We start from the raw sequence: 20,459 nt of genomic DNA on the forward strand, positions 1-20,459 counted from the left end.
TGTAGTGTTCCCAATGATTTTGCTGTATCTGTATCGTTTTTGATACTTTGCAGTGTCTCATCTACATGTTTACCGAATAAATCCTCTCCATTTAAAGGAAGGTCCAAGATCTTATTTTGACTTCCGGCCTAAACGCTGTTGCTCTTAGCCATCCTTACCTGCGTAGGACTGCCGCTCTTCCCAAAGATCTGAAGGCAATAGTTGCGATGTCCATAGCTCAATCTGTGGCTTCAGCAGAAGTCCTCTCCCCCTCTTGCAGAATCTTCCTGGCCTCCTGTCTATCAGGCTCTGGGATGCGGTCTATGAAAGGCGAGAGGTCACACCACATCTGCCTGTCCTACCTGCCCAGAATGACTAGGGCATTCGCAGCTCGAACTAGAAGGGTAGACATAGAGGAAAACCTTTTCCCCGTGTTGTCCAATCTCCTACCCTCTCTGTCCGGAGGTGTCGTAATGGCTTGGGGTGGCCTAGAAGACAAGCTGGAGCATCCGAAGGCGCTTTATATTTTTTGTCCAGTCTGGCGAGTACTGGAGTCACCGTTCCCGGTGTCTCCATGACTTTCAGGCCTTCTTCCCATAGATGACTGACAATCGGTAGGGACCGAACTGCCTTATGATAAGGTTCTTTGAAGTCGTACAAGAAACATTCTGCTTTGTCAGTTGACATGGTGAGTGCTAATCCGTTTGTGGCTCTCCATTAGATTATGAAACCCACCGAAGTCCTCCGGTGGTGAGTCGACAGGCTTCGGTGAAGGAGAAGAAGGCGACGGAATGAGATAATCGTCCCACTCTCTGCTAGGGTCTGTTATCTCTCCTCCCTCCTGATCATCATCCGTGGTCACTGGTTCTTGTTGAGATCTTGCTGGGTGGAGATCTAGGCAAAGGCTCTGGTAAGATTTCTCGCCTCCACACTGGTGTACTTGGTATGGAGCGCAGTTGAGGCGTAGCCACTGGTAATTCTTTAGAGGTATGAGGTACAGGATGTCTCTTTTCATAATCCATCAGCATGAACTGCAGATCCTTTAGCAATGAAGATGGAACACTCACCATCTCCTCCTGATACTCTTGGCAGTATTGTTGCTGGGGACGATCTTGAAACTCCTCATATTTGTCCTCTGAGTCATCCTCTTGGTAATTCACATGTAACTGCGACGGGCTACTAGCGTAGCCAAAAGGACCGCCATCATCCTCCCCTTCTTCTGACTCCTCCTCCTCCAACAGGTGAGATGGTACCAGAGGTGTCACCTTACTCGGAGAGGTAAGTTCCGGGGTAATTGTTCTTTTCCTGCCAAAAACCCTTTTTTCTAGGGTTTTTTCTCTCGTTGAGGAGCCCGTCGGCGAGATCGCCGTCGAAACCGCTGACGATATTATCGTAGTCGATGATACCGTCGACGTTACTGTCGTCGTTGCCGTCTACGATCCTGTAGTCGCTCTTGTCATAGACGATCCCGATGACGTGAGCGTAGCCATTGTCGTCGTCGATGCCGTCGTCGTCGCAGATCTCTGCGTCGACACTGTTGTTGACGGAGGTACCGTCGACTGGGATAAAGCTCCAGAAGTGAGTTTTACCTCAGATTTCATCGACAACAATGCAATTTTCTTCGTCGACACTCCCGTCGACGATGTTGATTTTTCCAATCTTCCCTCAGGAGTGGAGGCCGGCTTCTTGACTGCATGTTTTGCCTTAGGGGGTGATTATGAAGGCTCTGAGCTCGTTCTTTCAGTATGTTTTACCCCCGAAGCATGACCCTTGCTCTCCTTTTCCTTGCTTGGAGGAGATTTAGAGGGACTGCGCCCAGAAGACCCTGGGGTGGTCGTTTTAAGGTCCTTCACAGGTCTTTCCTCTGAGGTACGAGCCTGAGGAGATCTACTTCTTTTTTTCGATCTTTTAGAAGTTGAAGATTCCTCCTCACTGTCACTAGACAGGACTTCCTTCCTGGCTTTTAGCTTTTGAAGCCATAGTAAAAGCCTTCCTTCACGATCCCTCAAAGTTTTATTTGAAAAGGTACTACATACCTTACAATCCTTTGCCTGGTGGTCTGCGTAAAGGCAGTATATGCAATCCTTATGAGGGTCATCTGCATAGAGCCTTTTCTTCGAACAGGTGGCATCTTTTTTCTCCTTGTCAGCCATTGTAAAAGATGGAGAAATAGTAGGTAGTAATCCCAATAATTAAATCTGAAGAAGAAGAAACTTTCAAATCCAATCCAGATTGAGTAGAAAACTGAAGAGTTTGAGCAGAGCTCAATGGAGACTCCCTAGCACAGCGTACAGTAGAAAATCTGAGGAGAAAACGGTTCTCTCAGGAGTGTTCTAGAGGGTGAGGAGCACTGATTGGTTCAGGGAGAAGTTTGGTCTCTTTTACAAAACTACGGTTATGAGTTGCAAAAGGTAAAATGGGCCTAGACCTCTTTTCAGTTTGCTATACTAGTAAGCATTGCTTTTTTACGTACCGGAGACTCCCGTCTCGACGACTGGGAATGATTCAGGCATGTGAATCTATAAAAATTCCATTACCGGAGTAAGTTTACTCTGTAAGAATGTGGTTTTGGGGGCCTGGCCAAGATGGCGGCTTAGGTGGACGGGTTTTCCGGAGGCTCCCCGTCCCGGACTTCCAAGCCCTTCCTTATTCGCTAGCCACCCTACAGCCGGAGCCCGAGCTTCGAGGCTAGGAGTGGGAGAAGGAGCTGGGGCGACACCAAAGCCGCCGACGGGCGATGAAAAGCACTCCACGCTGCTGACAAGCGGAGACGGGCAGCGCGAGGCTGGAGGTGGCCCGTCCCCCCGCACTGCACACGGGGCCGGGGGGTCTGCGGAGGCGCAACGCCGCCTGAAGGGGCCGTCGAGGCTGCCTTGGGCACTTGTGGAGACCCGGGGCCGTCGAGGCTGTCTTGGGCACTTGTGGAGACCCGCTGAAAGTTGGGTCCCGATTGGTGGCTGTGGACTGAGAGGACGACACGAGCAAGAGGCCGCCGGGGTGCCCGGCCGCGAGCGGCTACGAGAGGCCCCGGCTGCGGCCTGGTGGACGGAGGTGGGAGACCCGGCCCGCCGGCCTGGAGAGACTGCAGCTCCTGGAGGTACGCGATTGGAGCGGGCCGGGACTGACACGGGCCGGCCCCCACTTGGGATCTGCTGGTGAGCGGGGGGCCAGGGGTCCTGTTGGGAGGCCTTGCAGGTGCGGCCTGGAGACGGAGAGTGCATAGGCCCGGAGGCCGCAGCGGTGACAACGTGGGGCCTGAGGGCCGGTAGCGAGGCCATAACCGCCGGGGGTGCGAAGAGGCTGACACCACCCGGTCTGGGTCATCGAGGCTCGGGCCTGGGAGCTGGACAGGCCGGCGCAATTGGAGGGCTTGGACGCGAGGTGAGCCACGAGGAGGCAGCCCAGCCGGGGGTTCTGTGCAGGAGCCCGCCGTTAACCACGTGGGGTCCCCTCGCCCCAGGGACGGAACGCAGGCTGGGCTGAGGGAGTTCCTGTTGGCGCCGTGCTCTGGTGTGGTCCGTCCCGGCAGCATCGAGCTCCCAGCAGTCGGAGCATTCTGCGGCCAGGAGGCTGAGGTGGGGGTGTACGAGCCCCGCAGCGTATCGAGGGATCGGGGGGGCAAGGACCGTCCCCCGGTGAACGAGCCTGCGGCCCAGGACAGGAGCGGAGCCTGTCGGTTGGGGAGGAGGGCCTGCGGTGGACCCACGGCTCACGGCGGCCAGCCCCTCTGCGGCGGACTGTGAGCGGTGAGCCCCCAGCTTCGGGGGTAAGGGGGGGCAGCCGGAGGACGTGAAGGGCCTGGAGACGTTGGAAGCCACAGGGGAGCCGCGAAAAGCCTAGGGGAACTGAACTGCTGACGACTCGCCACGTTGCCTGACCGAACTGGGCTCCTGGTGCGGCTATCGGCCCAGACGACCCGATTGCACCCACAACGGGCGGGCGCGGAGTTCGATGGTGGTGGAGTAGCTAGGGAGAGGGAAGATGGTGACCACCAACCGCAAGGGGAACCGCACTATCACTGACTTGTTGTCGAAAGGGAACCCCAAACCCGAAAAAAGCCCGGACAAGCAGCCTCAGGGGCTCCAAACTAAGGGAAATGACCGGGATGGGGGCGAGGGCCCGGCGACCAAAGCCTTTATGGAGGCACTTTTCAATTCTCTTAAGGAGGACATTCAATCCCTTTGCCAGGACATGACAGGGGAATACAAGGAGCTCCGCCGCGATGTTGATGACCTAGGGGAGCGAGTGGCGGCCAATGAGCTTTCCGGTCAAGCTAGGAGCGAAGAGGTGGAATTTCTCCGACAGGAAATAGTCCGACTTAATGACCAGCAGACTGACCTCCAGTCCCACACGGAGGACCTAGAAAATCGTTCCAGGCGAAACAACATCAGAGTCCGGAACGTGCCCTCCTCGGCTGAAGGGGGAGATGTTACCAGCTACTTACAAGGCCTGTTCCGGGCAGTCCTCGAGGTGGGGGACGACTTCGAGATCCGCGTCGATCGAGCGCACCGGGTGGGCCCGGCGCGCAGGTCCCAAGGGCCTCCCCCGGACATCCTTGCCTTTCTGCCCGATTACACCTTAAAGGAACGCATCCTGAAGGCTGCGCGCCTCAAACAGCCCATGCAATACCAAGGCCACGCTCTGGAACTCTTTCAGGACCTCTCGGTGATCACACTACAGAAGAGGAGATCCTTCAAACCCGCAACTGCATTCCTGCGCAAGGAAGGGGTCCAATATTCCTGGGGTCACCCCTTTAGATTGATCTTCCGCTGGAATGGGACTCTCCACCAATTGCGCTCCCTGAGAGACACCTGTTCAGTGCTCGGGATTCCTTACGAGGAGCCCCAACCAGGCTTTGGAGGCGGTGGAGGCACGGCGGGGTCTCCGCCTTCATCCTCTCAATCGACAGGCGACGGCTGGCAGAAAGTTAGACGCGGCCGATCATTGAGGAAAACGCTCAAACCGGTCTTACAGACAATGGAACAAGAAAAGGCGGCAGCGATCCAAGAAGTCTCCAAAGACACAGGTGCTGGTCCATGAGGTCCGGTAAGGGGGTTATACACAGCGACTTGTAGAGCGAGGGGTGGGGAATGGGGCAGGGAGTCTCGAACCATCGAGCCGCCACTGCCAACTACCCACTACAAGTACTCTTTGACTGCAGTCCTGGACTGGCAGGAGGGGGACAGCAGTCATGGTCCGAACTCATGACCTCCAGTTGGGGAGTGTTGTTCTGTTACTTTGTTGGGGGGGGGGGGGGGGGGGGGGGGGAGACGAGGGATTGAGTGGTGATGTGATGTTGCACTGTGGCTCCCGGGGCCTTCCACTGGGTGTGGGAAAGGGGGCGGGCGGGGGGCCTCGCCGAGGCGGTGGTGACGGGATGACCCGGGGGAGCTTTCTTGGAGCCTTTGCCAGACGAGGTGGGGTGTGCAGGAGGGGCGTGAGAGGTGCGGAGATGCCCCGGTTCGGGAGGGTGGGGCGGGGAATGGCATGTACGAAGCAGTGGTCAGGTCTCGTTCCTAAATGCCTATAACTATCGGGACCTGGAATGTTAAGGGCCTAAACTCCCCGCAGAAGCGCCAGAAAGTGTGGAAGTATGTGCTAGATCAACACTTGGATGTAGTCGCTTTGCAGGAAACACATCTCCTAAAGTCGGAAGACCACCGGCTCAAGCACAAGAAGTACCCCCTTATATATAAAGCCTCTGCGTCCACTAAGCAAAAAGGGGTGGCGCTACTGTTCAGTCCGGCCGCGCAGTTCGAGCCGATGTGCACACAGAGTGACAAAGACGGGAGGTGGCTAATGGTCAAGGGCCGCTTAAAGGGTAAAGTGTGCACTCTGGTGTCCGTTTATGCCCCCAATACAGGTCAAAAGAGTTTTCTGCTTACGCTTCTGGGTAAGGTGACAGACTTTGCTGAGGGTCCTGTTTTCCTTTTGGGGGACTTTAACCTAGTTTGGCATCCAACACTAGACAGTACACACACTAGAAGATCTGACATGGGCCTCTTCCCGGACTCTATCCAGACACAGATTGGGGACATGGGGCTTCTGGACAGCTGGCGAGTGGCACACCCGGACACTCGGGACTTCTCGTTCTACTCCCATGTGCACCACACCTACTCCCGCCTCAACTACATCTTTTTTAGTCAGTCCTTACAGGGCTCCCTGCAAGACGCAAAGATCCTCCCCATCTCCGTATCTGACCATGGGATGTACACTATTTGTTTAACCTGGCTGGGGGGTGCCCTGAAACTGGCGCGATGGTACTTCCCGGAAGCATTAGTAAGGGATAAGGAATCTTGCACGCAACTGAGGGTGGCGATTGGGGAGTTTTTCTCCTTCAATAACCCGGAGGAGACCTCTGAATATAACACCTGGGACTCGTTTAAAGCGGTTCTTAGGGGTAAATGCATAGCGCTTAACTCGGCCCTTAACAAACAGCGCGCTGTAGAACGGCAAGGCCTAGAACAGGAGCTCTTGAAGGTCGAACAGGTCCACAAGCAGAAGCCCACCAGACAGACGTTGCGAGCACTCACGGCCCTTCGAGGCAAATTGCGAGCCATATATAACAACAGAGCGGAATTTACCCTTCTCAAGCTGTGCAGCCTAACATACACGCAGGGGGACAAAGTGGGGAAGCACCTAGCCAGGCAGTTGAAGGATAAACGGGAGAGGGAATATATCGGGGGCATACGAGATGGGGCGGGGAACCTTCAGCACAGGGATGAGGACAAAGCGGACCTCTTTGGGAGGTTCTATGCATCACTATATACAGCTGATACTCATGACGCTGAACGTCAGGGCGCCTTTTTGCGGGACCTGCCCGTCCCACAGGTGCCCACGGAGTGGAACGAGATTCTAGTGGCCCTATCACCCTGGAAGAAGTCCTAGCGGTTATCAAGTCGCTCAAGGCCCATAAGGCACCGGGGATAGATGGATACACCGCAGTCTTCTATAAGACCGTTGCCTCCGAGATTGCCCCCCGCCTGGTCAACCTATTCAATCGTATGGCCGCGGAGGGCGACTCAGCGGCCTCCATGAACGAGACGGTGATCTCGGTAATCCCCAAACCAGGCAAAGATCCCTCCTTCTGTGCCTCATACAGACCCATTGCCCTCCTCAAAGTGGATGCCAAACTTTACTCATCTATTCTGGCCAAGAGACTGGGCGACCTTATGCCGCTTCTCATACACCCCGACCAGTCGGGCTTTATCAAGGGGAGGCAAACTCACGACAACACCAGGCGCATCGTCCATTTAATAGAAAAGGCCAACAAATTCAAAATACCTGCAGTGCTAATCGGTCTTGACGCCGAAAAAGCGTTCGACCGTGTGGATTGGAGCTTCCTGTGGTCCAGCCTAATGAGGTTTGGGTTTTCCACCCAGTTCATTACAATGCTCCAGGCCAACTATAGGCACCCGTGCTCTAGGGTCTCGGTCAATGGGGTGCAATCGACCCCCTTCGGACACACTAGGGGGACGAGGCAGGGTTGTCCCCTGTCCCCCTTACTCTTTGCCCTCAGCATAGAACCCCTAGCTATAGCGATCCGGGAGCACTAAGGGATAGAGGGACTCCCCTTCACCGGTGAGACCCACAAAATCTCACTCTTTGCGGACGATGTCCTCCTCTCCTTGTCCAATCCGATGAGTTCCCTCCCACATTTACAAGAAGTGCTCACCTCCTTTGAGGGGGTGGCAGGCTTCAGATTCAACCTGACCAAATCCTCCATACTTAACCTAACTCTCTCTAGAGCTGAGGCCTTGCAGCTTCGGGCGCTCTCCCCGCTGGACTGGGCTCCCGCCTCCTTGCAGTATCTTGGGGTCCAACTAACTCCCAAGATCGATCAGCTATATGCGGCCAATTTCCCCGTTCTCCTCACCCGCCTCCAACGAGAACTATTCCGCTGGAAGCCGCTTTTCCTCTCCTGGTTGGGACGCATACATGCCATCAAAATGACCCTCCTACCCAAACTCCTCTATCTATTCCAAGCACTCCTTATAGAACTAGAGGAAGACTTCTTTGTGCGTCTCAAGACCATGATCCTGAAGTTCGTGTGGCAGGGGGGAAGGGCACGTTTCTCCTTCTACATGCTAAGGCGCCCACAGCGCGAGGGGGGGGCCGGACTTCCAGACCTTCGCCTCTATTATAAGGCGGCTCAACTGCGCATCCTGGTTGAGTGGGCACAAATGGAGTCGGCAAAGCACTGGCTCCACATGGACCGCAGCGTGGCAGGTAGAACTATTTGGGATCTAATATGGCGCGCTAAAAAAGACAGACCCCCTCAATGCGTACATCAGCACCCCGACACGCACCACCCTTAAAGTGTGGGACACTGTGGCTGAGAGGGAGGGCTGGATGTCCTTCCCGTCGCCGCTTACCCCAATCCACTTCACCTCTTCCTTCCCTCCAGCGCTCCGAGAGGGGCCATTCGATGCCTGGAGGACGGGCGGATGTCTCGCACTCACACACCTGTTCCACAACTACGACCCACTTACTTTTGACAATTGCAAGAGAGACTACAGGGTGGGAGACCGGGAGCGCTACCATCACGCGCAACTCCTTCACTGGGCTCTGAACCCGCAGGTCAGGGAGGGAGCCACTAGACCCCTTACCGCATTCGAGTTGTTCTTGCTCAAGGCTAAGTCTATGAAAGGGGCCATCTCGACACTGTATAAACTGCTGCTCTCCACGGACACTGCACCACGGCCACGCTTTATGTGTTGGTGGGAGGGGTTGGCTCAGCGGGACATTGGGGAGGAGGAGTGGAAACACCTGTGGGCTGACATATTTCGCTTCAACCGCTCCACGAAACTGAGGGAGGCACACATGAAGGTAATGGCGGACTGGTACTTGTACCCAGCTAGACTGGCTAAGATCTTCCCAGTGGCCACGGATAGGTGCTGGAGGGGGTGTGGTCTACTGGGTGACTTCCAACACATATGGTGGGACTGCCCCTCCATTAGGCCATTTTGGGAGGAGATTCTCGCTCAGATAAAATCCATCTTAAAATACCCGGTCTCGATTACGATGGCGGAAGCTCTTCTGGGCCTTCGGGACCCCCAGCTGGAGCACCAAACCAGAGCCGATAAAAGAATTATGTGGTTATGCTTGGGGGCTGCTAAACTAGCAATAGCTAATGCTTGGAAACAGAGGGAGGCGCCGGCGATATCACTGTGGCACGCCCGCCTGTGGCAGCTGCTCAGCCTGGAGCGCATATCCGACATTTCCCGTGAGGACTTTAAGAACTTTGAGTTCCGCTGGGGTCCACTGGTCTTGTTCCTCTCTAAGGGCCTCCCATCTGCGGTATGCCCCTCTACTATCAGAGCCTTGCACTTATTCCAGTTTTAGGTAGACCTCGAGGACTGACACGCTACTGAATGGCACTTTCACCACTGGGGGGCGGGAAAAGGGTGTTCGGGGGGGAGGGTGAGTGGGGAGGTTGTTGGGGTTTCTTTGTTAATGTTCATATACGGATAAAATGTTCACCATTAGCTGTCCTGGAGCACTGGGGAAACAACACTGGCGGAGGCTCTCGCAGGTATGGGGGGGGCTTGGAGGTTGAGGATACCTATCATGCACAGAGGTATTGTACTGTACCAGGGCACTTGGGGTTTCTCCCTTCTGGACTCTGCTGAGACTCGTCCCTGGCGGCTCACGCAAGGATTGTTATAGACTTACAGTGCATGGTCCAGAGGTGGCTTGCGTCATGGGGACGTAACGACCCCCCTTAGTCATGCTGCGAATGGGATGCTCCTTGTCTTATGGGCCCCCGCGTGGGCATGTTGGCGGATTGTGCCCTGTTAATTTTTTCATGTGGACAACAATAAAATCTGTTTACAAAAAAAAGAATGTGGTTTTAAAACCTATATCAATAACATATATATGGGTAGTCCAGGTGTGTTTTAAAAGGCATGTATAAATTTGATCAGCTTCCAGGAAACGACTTGTAGGTATGAATTACAAAGAGATTTAACCTGGTTTACAGAAGCCTACTTGAGAAAAAGTCCAGGTGAAGCGATATGGAGATTTAACTCCATTCCCAGAAGGGTGCCTGTGCGTTTAGTGCAGAAGCAAATTGCAAGGATACAAAACTTTAGCTCAGTTGGCAGTGAAGGATTTGGGAGAACGGTTTGGGAGCTGGAAACCAAGACCCAGTGGGGAGGGAAGATGTGGCAAAAATTGGGACGGGTAGAAAATGACGGTCAGGAGAAAGAGTGAGTAAAGTAAGAGGGACACAAAAGAGGGTCCCGATAAAGGAGATGGCATGAAGAAGTGCAGTAAACAATGGTCAAGCGAGGTGAAGGGGTAAAAACGTGGAAGGAAACCAGAAACTGAGAGTGAAAAAAAAATTCACAGAAGGGAATTGAAGAGAAAAACTCTGTGGGGCAGGCAAGTTTACACACCATGGTGCAGGAATACGTGCCCTCTGGGTTTTTAGACGGTGTTGGAAGTGGAATGAACAGGTCATGTAGTGCAGGTGGCTCTGGAGCAGTGGTACTGCTGATATTAAAGGCAGTGATTTTGTTGAACTTTCCTTGACGTTGAAGGTAAGGTTTGTAACTTGTAACCGATGATTGTGGTTGTCTTCATCAAGCATGATCACCTCTTGTAGAACTTGATGTATGGTGGGCCTCATGGTGCTTCAGAAACGAGTGTGAGTTGTGCTGATGCTGCCAGACTGGTGGACTGGAGCACAAAGCTTCTAATTCCAGCATAGCCTATGCTTGTGTTTTTGCTTAAAGCGCAAGCCCTGTTTATGGACTCTAAAAGATGTGCATTTTAAATATAGAATGTGTTCCGCATCCAATGGCAATATTCAAGTTTACATGATGGAAGAAGAGCTGCTGACCCTGTGCAATTGCTAATCTGTCATCTCTGGGTTTTTTCCAGCTTTCTGGGTGCACTGTAACGACTCGAGGCTGAACATGTGCAGCGTGGACGAGGTCTGCAGAACACAGGCCTACATCCTGTTCTACACACAACGGTCAAGTGTGCAAGGCAACGCAGGGATAGCAAACACAACCTACAGCTCAGGTGCAATCCCGAACCAGTGACGAGAACTGGACACTTCCTTAACGGGGCAGCCAAGCTGTCGGACTCTGCGCAGACTAGAACATTTTTATAGAAAAAGAAAGAAAAGGAAAAAAAACTCTGTGTTCATCCATTTCTTCACCATGTAGGTTCAGAGGGTTCTCCGCAGAAACACATCTTCTTGTGTGGATGTTTTAGTGAGCTGGCCATACCCACTGAAGTAAGGCAACAGCGTCTGTGCGGCACTCACAGGCGGTGCCAATTAAGTCATTTCAAAAGAGAAATAAAAAAGCAGCCTAGTTTATCAAGCATTTGTCCGAACGTGCAGAAATAGGAGCTGGGGTGGGGAGGATTGCTATGTAGAGCAGCTGTCTGTTGTGAAGTAATTTAAGGCTTTAAACGGTCAATATGTAAACTAATTCCATACTGAAGTTTTTTTGGCACCAAATGATCCCTATTACTGTGGATGCGGGTTATTTGGTACATACCCTCACAAACCGTATTAGTTTTTAGTAGGTGTAGTACCCAGGAAGTGTGTGTGTATAAATCCTGAGTCCCTGCAGTAATCCCACAGGTTGTGTGAATCCATCGTCTGTAGTAAGGCCATAGGTTGTGTGAATCCTTCGTCTTCAGTAGTGCCACAGGTTGTGTGAATCCTTTGTCTGCAGTAATGCCTACAAGTTGTGCGAGTCCTTCGTCTGCAGTAAATGCCATAGGTTGTGTGAATCCTTCGTCTAAGTAATGCAATAGGTGATCTGAACCATTAGTACATGAAGTAACCCTGCCAGAAGTGTGGATGGCTAGTCTGTACTGCAACCCCACAGTTTGTGTGAATGGTTGGTATGAGCCGTAAACCTACCTAATGTGTGAATAGTTAGTAGGCTAGGACATCCTACCTATTGTGTGAATGGTTAGTGTGTGCAGTAGCCCCACTGATTGTGTGAACGGTTAGTACTTGCAGTAACCTGGATTGTGTGAATGGTTGGTATGAGCAGCAATCCTACCTATTATGTAAATAGTTAGTATGCCTAGTAACCCTTCCAACTGTATGAATGGTTAGTTTGCGCATACCAGTACATGTTGTGTAGTATGTGCAGTAATCCCGCACATTGTGTGAATGTTTAGTATGTTATTGTGCAAAGAGTTAGTTGGCACAGGATTCCCATAGGCTGTGTGAAAAGTTACTCTGCTCAGGAATCGCACATGCTGTGAGAACTGTTACTTTACACAGAATTTGCACATTTCTGTTGGAACGGTTACACCGCACAGAAGTTGCACAACCTGAGTTAGTCTGTTGTTAGAGAGATCATAGAATGAAAGTTTGCTCTGCATTTATTCTAGAATAAAATGGTACTCCTCACAGTGATCTCATAATTGAATAGTTGCTCTGCACAGCAATTCCTCAGATTGAAGTTTTAATTACATAGACTGAAGGGTTGCTTTGTACCGAATTCCCCCAAAACTGCGAGTAGTTACTATCCATAAACATCTCCTATACTTGGCAAGAAATCCCACTAACCTAAGTGTTACTTCATATACACATACTAAACGGTCACTGTGCACAGTAATCACACAGGCTGAATTGTCACTGTACAGACTGCGTGGGCGGTTTGTTTGGCACGAAGGTGCTCTGTTCTGTATTGTATAACTACATGGCACTCTACAGTATGGTAATGACTGTGTTACATGGTAGGTTTAGTCTGCAAGGTGCTGCAGGGACATGGCACTTCTCCTGTGTAGGATCGAAACGTTCATTGCTCATGGACATGGCACCTCTCTTTTAGGCATATTTGAGGTGCGTTGTGCTACAGTACTCATTGGACTGGACAGCTGTAATCCCCAAGTCAATATGTGCAAAAAACATGGCACTTCTATGTAGGATCAGTCGACTAATCGGCCTGTGCTAGAGTGCTGTAGAAACCACACTCGTGTTCTGTAAGATCAAGGTGGGCTTTGCTGGGGTGCTGCAGGAACTAGCAACTGCAACACCAAAGGGATATGATTATTCCCAGGAACTATATGCCCCTCGAGGTATTCCTGCAGGTTGTCGTCTGCTTCTCTGCATCCTTAGAGTAGGTGTTGTAGTGTCCATTTGTTGCACTCATCGCTGTTGTCCTAAAGAATACACGGAGAATGTAAAATCCCATCTGACTGACTTCAAGGCGAGAGCTGATAGGAACGTTTATAGTTTAGTGTGACCATCTGGGACAGATTTTCAAAACATTAACTTATTAGCTGGTTCCCTACATTTTAAAGGGTATATCCATAAGCCATTCAGATTTGCGTGGCAGTCCATGAAACCCGTACCCCTTATTTGTTGCTGGCAGTGCTCCCAAGTAACAAAACTCCTCACAGTATGCCCAAGGACTGTGTACATTTTTTTTCAATAATTACAGTCCAAGAAGGAGGCCGCTGGTTCTAAGGTCAAAGAGAGAAATTGTTTTCGAAATCAAAGATATTCAAATTAATTTCCATAGTTTTTAAGACAGTTGACTGCTTGCGATATGAAGCCCTGTCCCTAGTTGGTGTGTACCATCTTTAGTACATCGTTGAACTGGCCAAACTGTTATAGGGACCGGTCAGCGCAGATTCGGGGTTTCTGCCAACTCTTGCCCTGACTGATTGGCGAGTTCATGTTTGATTCCACGTAGGTCTGCAGTAGTTGTGTGGATTGTCCAGATTGATGTGTGAGAACAGAAACTGCCATGGCTGCTGGCCTCTGTCCTCATCTCTTTCAAATGGATGTGTAGCTTTAAAAACCAGGGCAGAGAGACAAAGACTTCATTGTCAGACAATGTGAGAATAGTCTCACTAGTAGCTTTTATTTGGAAGCTCTAGTTAGTAGTATGTGTTATGCACTTTGGTTTTAATATTTTTTCTCTGTTAGAAAACATTGATCCTTTTTCTGCCGATGTGGAGCAGGGCATATGGCATTTCCTACCTGCGTCTTCAAACTTTTGCCCAGAATATTGGAACTCTTCTTTGGTTAGTCTCTCGGGTCTGCCTTATTTGCCCCTCTCGGTTTCACTCTCCTCTGTGTTATCCAGATTGGACAGTGGAATGAATGGCTTCTTTGATCATCTGACGCCTTTCCTCAGAATTGTTGATCATCTTTAAGGATTTTAGTTGTCCTTGTGCCTCTTGACTAGGTGATGACTGACCCATTCTTTCACCCCTGAGCGATTCTGAAATGGTAGGCAGATTCTTATAAACATTCAAAGATGTAGAAGCATCTTAACTTGAAGTTACTAAGTGGTAACACGTTACAAAGCACAATATACCCAATTCTGAAAACAAGACTCTAATGTCCATGAGACATGGAAGCAGTCAGGTTCTGGATGTATTTTTAAACTGTTACTCTTAGGAAAGTTTGAATACAGGTTGCAGAGGTGCCCGAGATGCATGCATTGTTTAAGCAACAGCTGCACTCCATCAAGTTTCTGTGGTTTACCACACCTCCATCAGAGCTTGACCGATCCACAGGTTGAGAAGTTGAGGCTGGACGTATCACCTTTTCCTTGGTAGTAAAAATTGACTTGGCACTTGTGACTAAAGAGCTGCTGTCTGTATGTACAGTTTCAGAAATAAATGTTTGGCAGAGGTAGGTTTTCCAAAAATCTAAAACTCACTTCATCTTACTGAGGCTAATTCAGCTCACCACAGGGGAAACTACCCTTCATATGAACTTTCTGTATTTCCACAAGGGGTAGACGTATTTCCACAAGGGGTAGACATAAAGCGGCTTCTCTGAACAACAATCTATATTTCTGGATGTTCTGTCCTGAATTGTTCATTATTGTGCCATTGAGTAAGCTCTTCTTTCATTGCTATTGCCGATTCCTAGTTTGGAGAATTTGTTTTAGGAACAAGCTTCTTCTTCAGCTGCCAATATCCTAATTAAATTTACCACTGAGATATCTATCCTGTAGGCTTCATTCATGCTTGCCTTCTGTGGGAATGCCCTATGTTCTGTTATCTGGAACTAAGCCTGCCTCTTTAACCACATTTGTTTTGCCCAAAGGCAGATGTTGCAGTTCCTCAACCAAATGACTAAGGTTCAAGTCAAATTCTACATTCCTCAAGGGGTGGGGCGTTGTGGTAGAGCTAGCAAAATTCACGCTTAATTCCATATTGGCTTGTATAATAGCAGATGTCCACGAAGAGGCCAGTTCTAGGATGCTCTCTCCATCTGTGCTTACTATCTGTGCCAGAGCAATAGGGACCTTTGAAGAAACCAGTGTGAACACTGCTTCGTTCCTGATGCAGGAAAAGTACTTTGTGTTCGAGGCACAATACTGAGAAGGAGCTACTTCTCTACTAGGAGATGAAGGTTTGGTTCAGCTTGCAATTGTCCAATTGCACTACTCCGCAAAAGTAGATTTTGTCTGGAGCAAACTAGTATCCTTGTTGAGTTATAGCACTGGCGTATTCGAGGACATTTCCACCACATGATTTCACACCATTTCATTGATTCATTTACATGTGTCCTAGTTTCAAGAAACTGGAAGCACATTGCCTTATTTTTCGGTCTTCCAAATCAGTCTGTACCCTTGCAACGTTGTTGGCAGTGTGCTTGGTGTGAAGACCACACAAACACTTAAGGTGTCTTGTGCTTGGAGCCATACTGTCACTCCTATAATTATGTACACTGAAGCAGGCTGTTTGACTACATTAATAGCAGTCACCAGGGTTTTACTTGTCCTGTATGTTTGCAGCAGATTTTAGGCTTTGTGAAAGAGACATAGAACTTAAATAACTGAGGACTGCTTGGGTGCTTTCATTATGCTGCATAATTTTCTGCAAGGCACGCAGGCTTTTATAATGGTTAGTAAATTGATGCAGTGCTTTGCACAGGCTTTCGGAAGCCTTAGCAAATAAAATAACCCCCTAAAGTTCGAAAAGACTAATATTACATATTATTGGCAAACTAGTTTAGCACAACCCCTTGTACACATTCTCATTAGATCGCTGCTTTTCATGACGTCGTTTCAGTAGGCATACATTCCCTTCCAAAGTTAACTGATTATGGTGATAAAAAAAAGAAGCCCTTTAGGCTTTCTCAAGTGACATATTCTAGTCTTCCTGTGACGGAGGTCCATTTACAATCACATATTGGTTATTGTTTATGTAGTTCACCATACAGGTGTCAATGCTAAGATTCGTTTTATCTCAGGAGACTTGTGAGTAACACCAAACAAGTGATATCCAAGCAGCCCACATCCATAGCTTTTTCATGATGTAAATACTTCTAGTCCAAGAATAACTAATTTGACTGTCATGGCTATGAATTTTGTACTCCTGTAACTTCATAATATCACATTGGTCGTTATTAGTGAATCCATTATTTTAAACCACATGGCTGTTAATTTCAGTTCTTTACTCACATTTTAGCTATATAGAATTAGACCCCCCCCCTTTCTAAAATACTCAAGATTGTCAGTAGTGCAGGCTGTGCCTCTACATTTTTTTACTCTACCTCATCTTGGCCAGTTGGTGCAGCAGTCTTCAATAAGAAGGACTACAGCATACATCTCAAACTGAACTACAAACATATAAACTAAGTCAATGTTACACATTCAACCTCAGAAGGATGAACGGTTCTGCCCGGAACCTGCTTGTCTCTATGAAAGTGTTTGGCTTTTCAGCCAGCTTATATTTAGTTTAAATAATTTCCATTGCCAAACATTTGCAAATGTATCCATTAAGTGATTTAGCTAGTTTCTGGATCATTTACCTTTCCCTTCTGCACCCCTTCACATCATCACTTCATGAAAATAACTTCTGTCCGTTTGACAAAAAATCTTTTTTCGGGGTTTGAGCCTTTACTTTCCTAACTGATGTTATCTAGCCGTGATCACTTATACGTGTTAAACTCATTATTATTTCACTTACTGACTTTTTTTTTTAATTGTCCTAGTATTTAATTCTGCTGTGCTGACAACTAGTCTAACTAGGTTCCATTTCTTTTACTTTATCTTCATACATCTTTCTGCTAGAACGTCTTTGGATTTTACCACTCCACAACTTTGGGAATCAATATCATTTAAGCCCAGTTCTGTGTTTGATAGGGCTTAACTACATCATTCTATCATTACCTCTGCATCCGACACTGTTTTCTAACTACAACACTATCCTCTCCCCTGCAGTGTGGCGAGAGCCAGGGGTCCTCTTTGCCAGGCCATGTGGTCTGACTTCCTGTTACATGGTTTGGGGTCAATGCCGACAGCATTAAGCCTGAGATGCTATATTTTCTGATCTCCAGGGGCCACTTTACACCAAGTGCCTTCAGTGCACTTTGGAAATACAGTACGGAACATAGACGCTTGCACTGCCCCTTGTGTAATAGAGCAAAGGTTAAAATCCCAACAGGGTGTTTCCATTTGCATGGTGATGTGGCCGAATGCAAATGAGGAAAATAATTAGACTTGCAACCATGCTGTATTACAAATATGGGCAGATAGTCTTGGGATGAATGTGTGCCACACTGACTTGGTACAAGTTGTGCACTCTTTGAAAGGCGGTTACCTGGATACCCACAACCTTCAACATTATTTATGATATTGCATGTTCATTTCCTTAAAAGCGAGCCTCTCACCTCCTTGTCAAAGTAACATAAGACTTCACTTTCAACTAACACTTTTTTTGTTTAAAAAATCCCTTCCAATGTTTTGAGGCCTTGGCAGGAACCCACCCTCTATAGTTACAGTATTTAAAACGTGATGTGATGCCACACCTGTTCGCAGTTTCACATAATGAATTGGTGTGCTATCAAGAATGTGTCTGTAGCAGTAACTTGTATTACTTTATTCACCACCTCATCTCCGCCTACTGTTTGCACACGAGGTTGGGGGCAGGTGGGCTAAAGGTATTTTTTCTTAGCTGAATATTTTTTACCTCTAGTTGTGCTCAACAGCTGGAGCTTTACAGTATACACCTGTTTCTGTACATTGTTTTAGTATTAAGCAGGGATGTGACTTATTTCAGCATACAGACCTTCTGATGAGATAATCTACTTGCACATTGAGTCTTCTGTATTTGGAAGCAGACAGCAGATGTATAAATGGCAGTTTTTAACTGGTGCTGTCACCACCGCACAGGTTCAGAAGTTTTCAGTCTTACTGGGAGGAGTCTATTGCAGTATGTGTATGTTGAAGCTCTAGGCTGGTATCTAATTACATATTTTGTTCCTTCTGTCTTAGCTGACTTTGGTAGATTCAGACGTTTAAAGTATACTAGGTACATTTTGACCAGTCAGTTCGTGTTCGAGGTGGCTGCGCAACCAAGGGATCACTGTGTATTTACCTTATTCCATGGAGTACAGGTTTGTAACTGCTACCAGCCTGTAGGTGCAGTGGTTTGTCGATGTAATTTGGCATCCCTTGGTTTAATATCTTTACACAAATTCTTGTGAAGGGTGCCAGCGTTGTATGTTAATTTCTGGGAAACACAGTGCCTGACAACTACCAAAATAAATTAGTTTTTTTTGCTCATAGAGATATATAAGAATTATTCTAGTCGGAGGAAAATGTGCTGAGCCATTTATAATCATGAATTAGGTGCCTTGTGTCAGTTATTTTAAGACCCTTTGAAAAGTATTTTTTTTTCTTCTTCTGAATAAGGTAGGATTTCCATCAGTATATTGTTTCATTTGTTTAGGCTCATACACTTTATTTATTCCCACATTTGATAGCTGGATGGGAACAGACTTAACAAACCAGCAAGACCACAGCAAGCATTGTAGTATCATTGTGCTTTTTACCAGTTGAATTGCTGCTGTTGTCGTTTATTGCTCTACAGAATTACCTAGAATATAATTTCACCCAGCGTTGTCTAGCTTTTGTTGTTAAACGGGAGGAACCTGCAGGAGTAACAAAAGGCGGTACAGAAATGCATTTTTCTTTGTAAAGGTGAAATTGCCACTGTAGTTCAAGCCAAGGTGTGGTTGACAGCTCTACTTAAATCGCAGAACATGCTCCTAGATGTGCCTTTCAATTACGCCCTCAATCCTCATGAATATGTTCTTGTTCAGGACTGTAATGCTGAAGTCCAGGGGATAGCAAGGCTTGGCTACAGATAAAAAATAGTTCTTCAACATGAGAGCACCATTAATATTCATAAACACTGAACTATCTCCATATACAAGAAGCCAGAACATTTTTTTCAACTGGAAACATACATTTTCAAAATTATTTCCAAACATTGACTACCTTAAGACAAAACATTTCTTTTTAAAGCCCTAACTACAGCTAAATAGCCATACTGAAACAGGCATAATGTATCCTTTTTAAAGAAAGATATATAATGGTGAAGGGATTGTAGTTTAATTTTCAGCCTTGGAGAAGATATCTGAATTGAGATCCCAATTTAGAAAGCGATAAGTGCCTGCTACCCAGGACCTTGCAAGTATCCATTATGGCTCCTTCAGAGAAGATGCATCACAAACTTGATGACGCCTCAACTCTGAGATGGCTTTCTTAGTTACAATATCCAGATCTTGAGCATGCCTGCTCCTTTCACATTCCAGATGAAGATATTTTTGGTCAAACCAGCCATTCACCTACAGTTGGATAGGTCTTTGGAAGCCAATGGCACATGTTGTAGATTAGTGGTGGCAGAAATTTGTGAGGCAAGTTAATTCCCACAGATTTACCATCCATCCCTTAATGGTATATCCAGGAAACAGTCATGGAGAAGTGAAGACACTGGAAAGTGGGTGCATCCCTCAGTAGGGCACACCTTTGGTTCTTTGGAAAGAAGACTCCCTTAGAGTGATGAAATGTTCTTTTAAATTTTATTTGTAATTTTCAAAAGATCATCATATAAGAATGTTGGAATTGAAGTTCATTCCACAATATTCAATCACAGTTGCATGACGTATATATATTCCTGAAACGCTCCGCTCAAGCTTTCTGTGTGACAAGAAGTCTTGCAACGTATTTCAGTAAGTCGGTGTCACACCGTGTTTAACTGTGTAATCTTCATTGCACCTTTTTTTAGCTCACATGACTTAAACCACTCTCCTTGCTCTTTTTATCTCACAACACGCCCTCCCAACGTTTCACCGTTCACTTTTTTGTAATATGCTTACTCGTTTTGTAATATGCCTACTCGTTTTTTTCGTCGGTTCGTTTTTTCACTAATTATGCACCCGGGATAACAGGGCACTCCTCTCGTAGTTTCACTTACGGTTATGGTTTTTCACTTAACGTAATATTTTTTCACCATCTTATTATTTACGCCACGTTATGTTTTGATACCATCATTATGAGAACGACTGTTTATTGCTATATCTTTGTATTTTAGAGCTCCCGGATGAAGGGCTCTTTAGCCCGAAATGCATTGGAGCATTTCAGGAATATATATACGTCATGCAACTGTGATTGAATATTGTGGAATGAACTTCAATTCCAACATTCTTATAAATAAAATATAAATAAAATGTAAAAGAACAT

At 47.8% G+C, this 20,459-nt stretch overlaps 1 protein-coding gene across 2 annotated transcripts in view; it reads left to right on the top strand.

Moving 5' to 3' along the window:
• USP49 (ubiquitin specific peptidase 49) overlaps positions 1-11,313 on the top strand; it is a 211,536-nt gene extending 200,223 nt beyond the window's left edge. For both annotated transcript variants that reach the window (XM_086923524.1, XM_086923525.1), the window contains one exon: positions 10,867-11,313. In XM_086923524.1, the coding sequence (XP_086779650.1) occupies positions 10,867-11,030 (164 nt within the window). In that variant the 3' untranslated portion in view covers positions 11,031-11,313. The remainder of the gene's footprint in view (positions 1-10,866) is intronic.
• Positions 11,314-20,459: the final 9,146 nt, after the last annotated feature.

Source organism: Lissotriton vulgaris, chromosome 5 (assembly GCF_964263255.1).
Source record: "Lissotriton vulgaris chromosome 5, aLisVul1.2, whole genome shotgun sequence".
NCBI classification, from domain to species: domain Eukaryota; kingdom Metazoa; phylum Chordata; class Amphibia; order Caudata; family Salamandridae; genus Lissotriton; species Lissotriton vulgaris.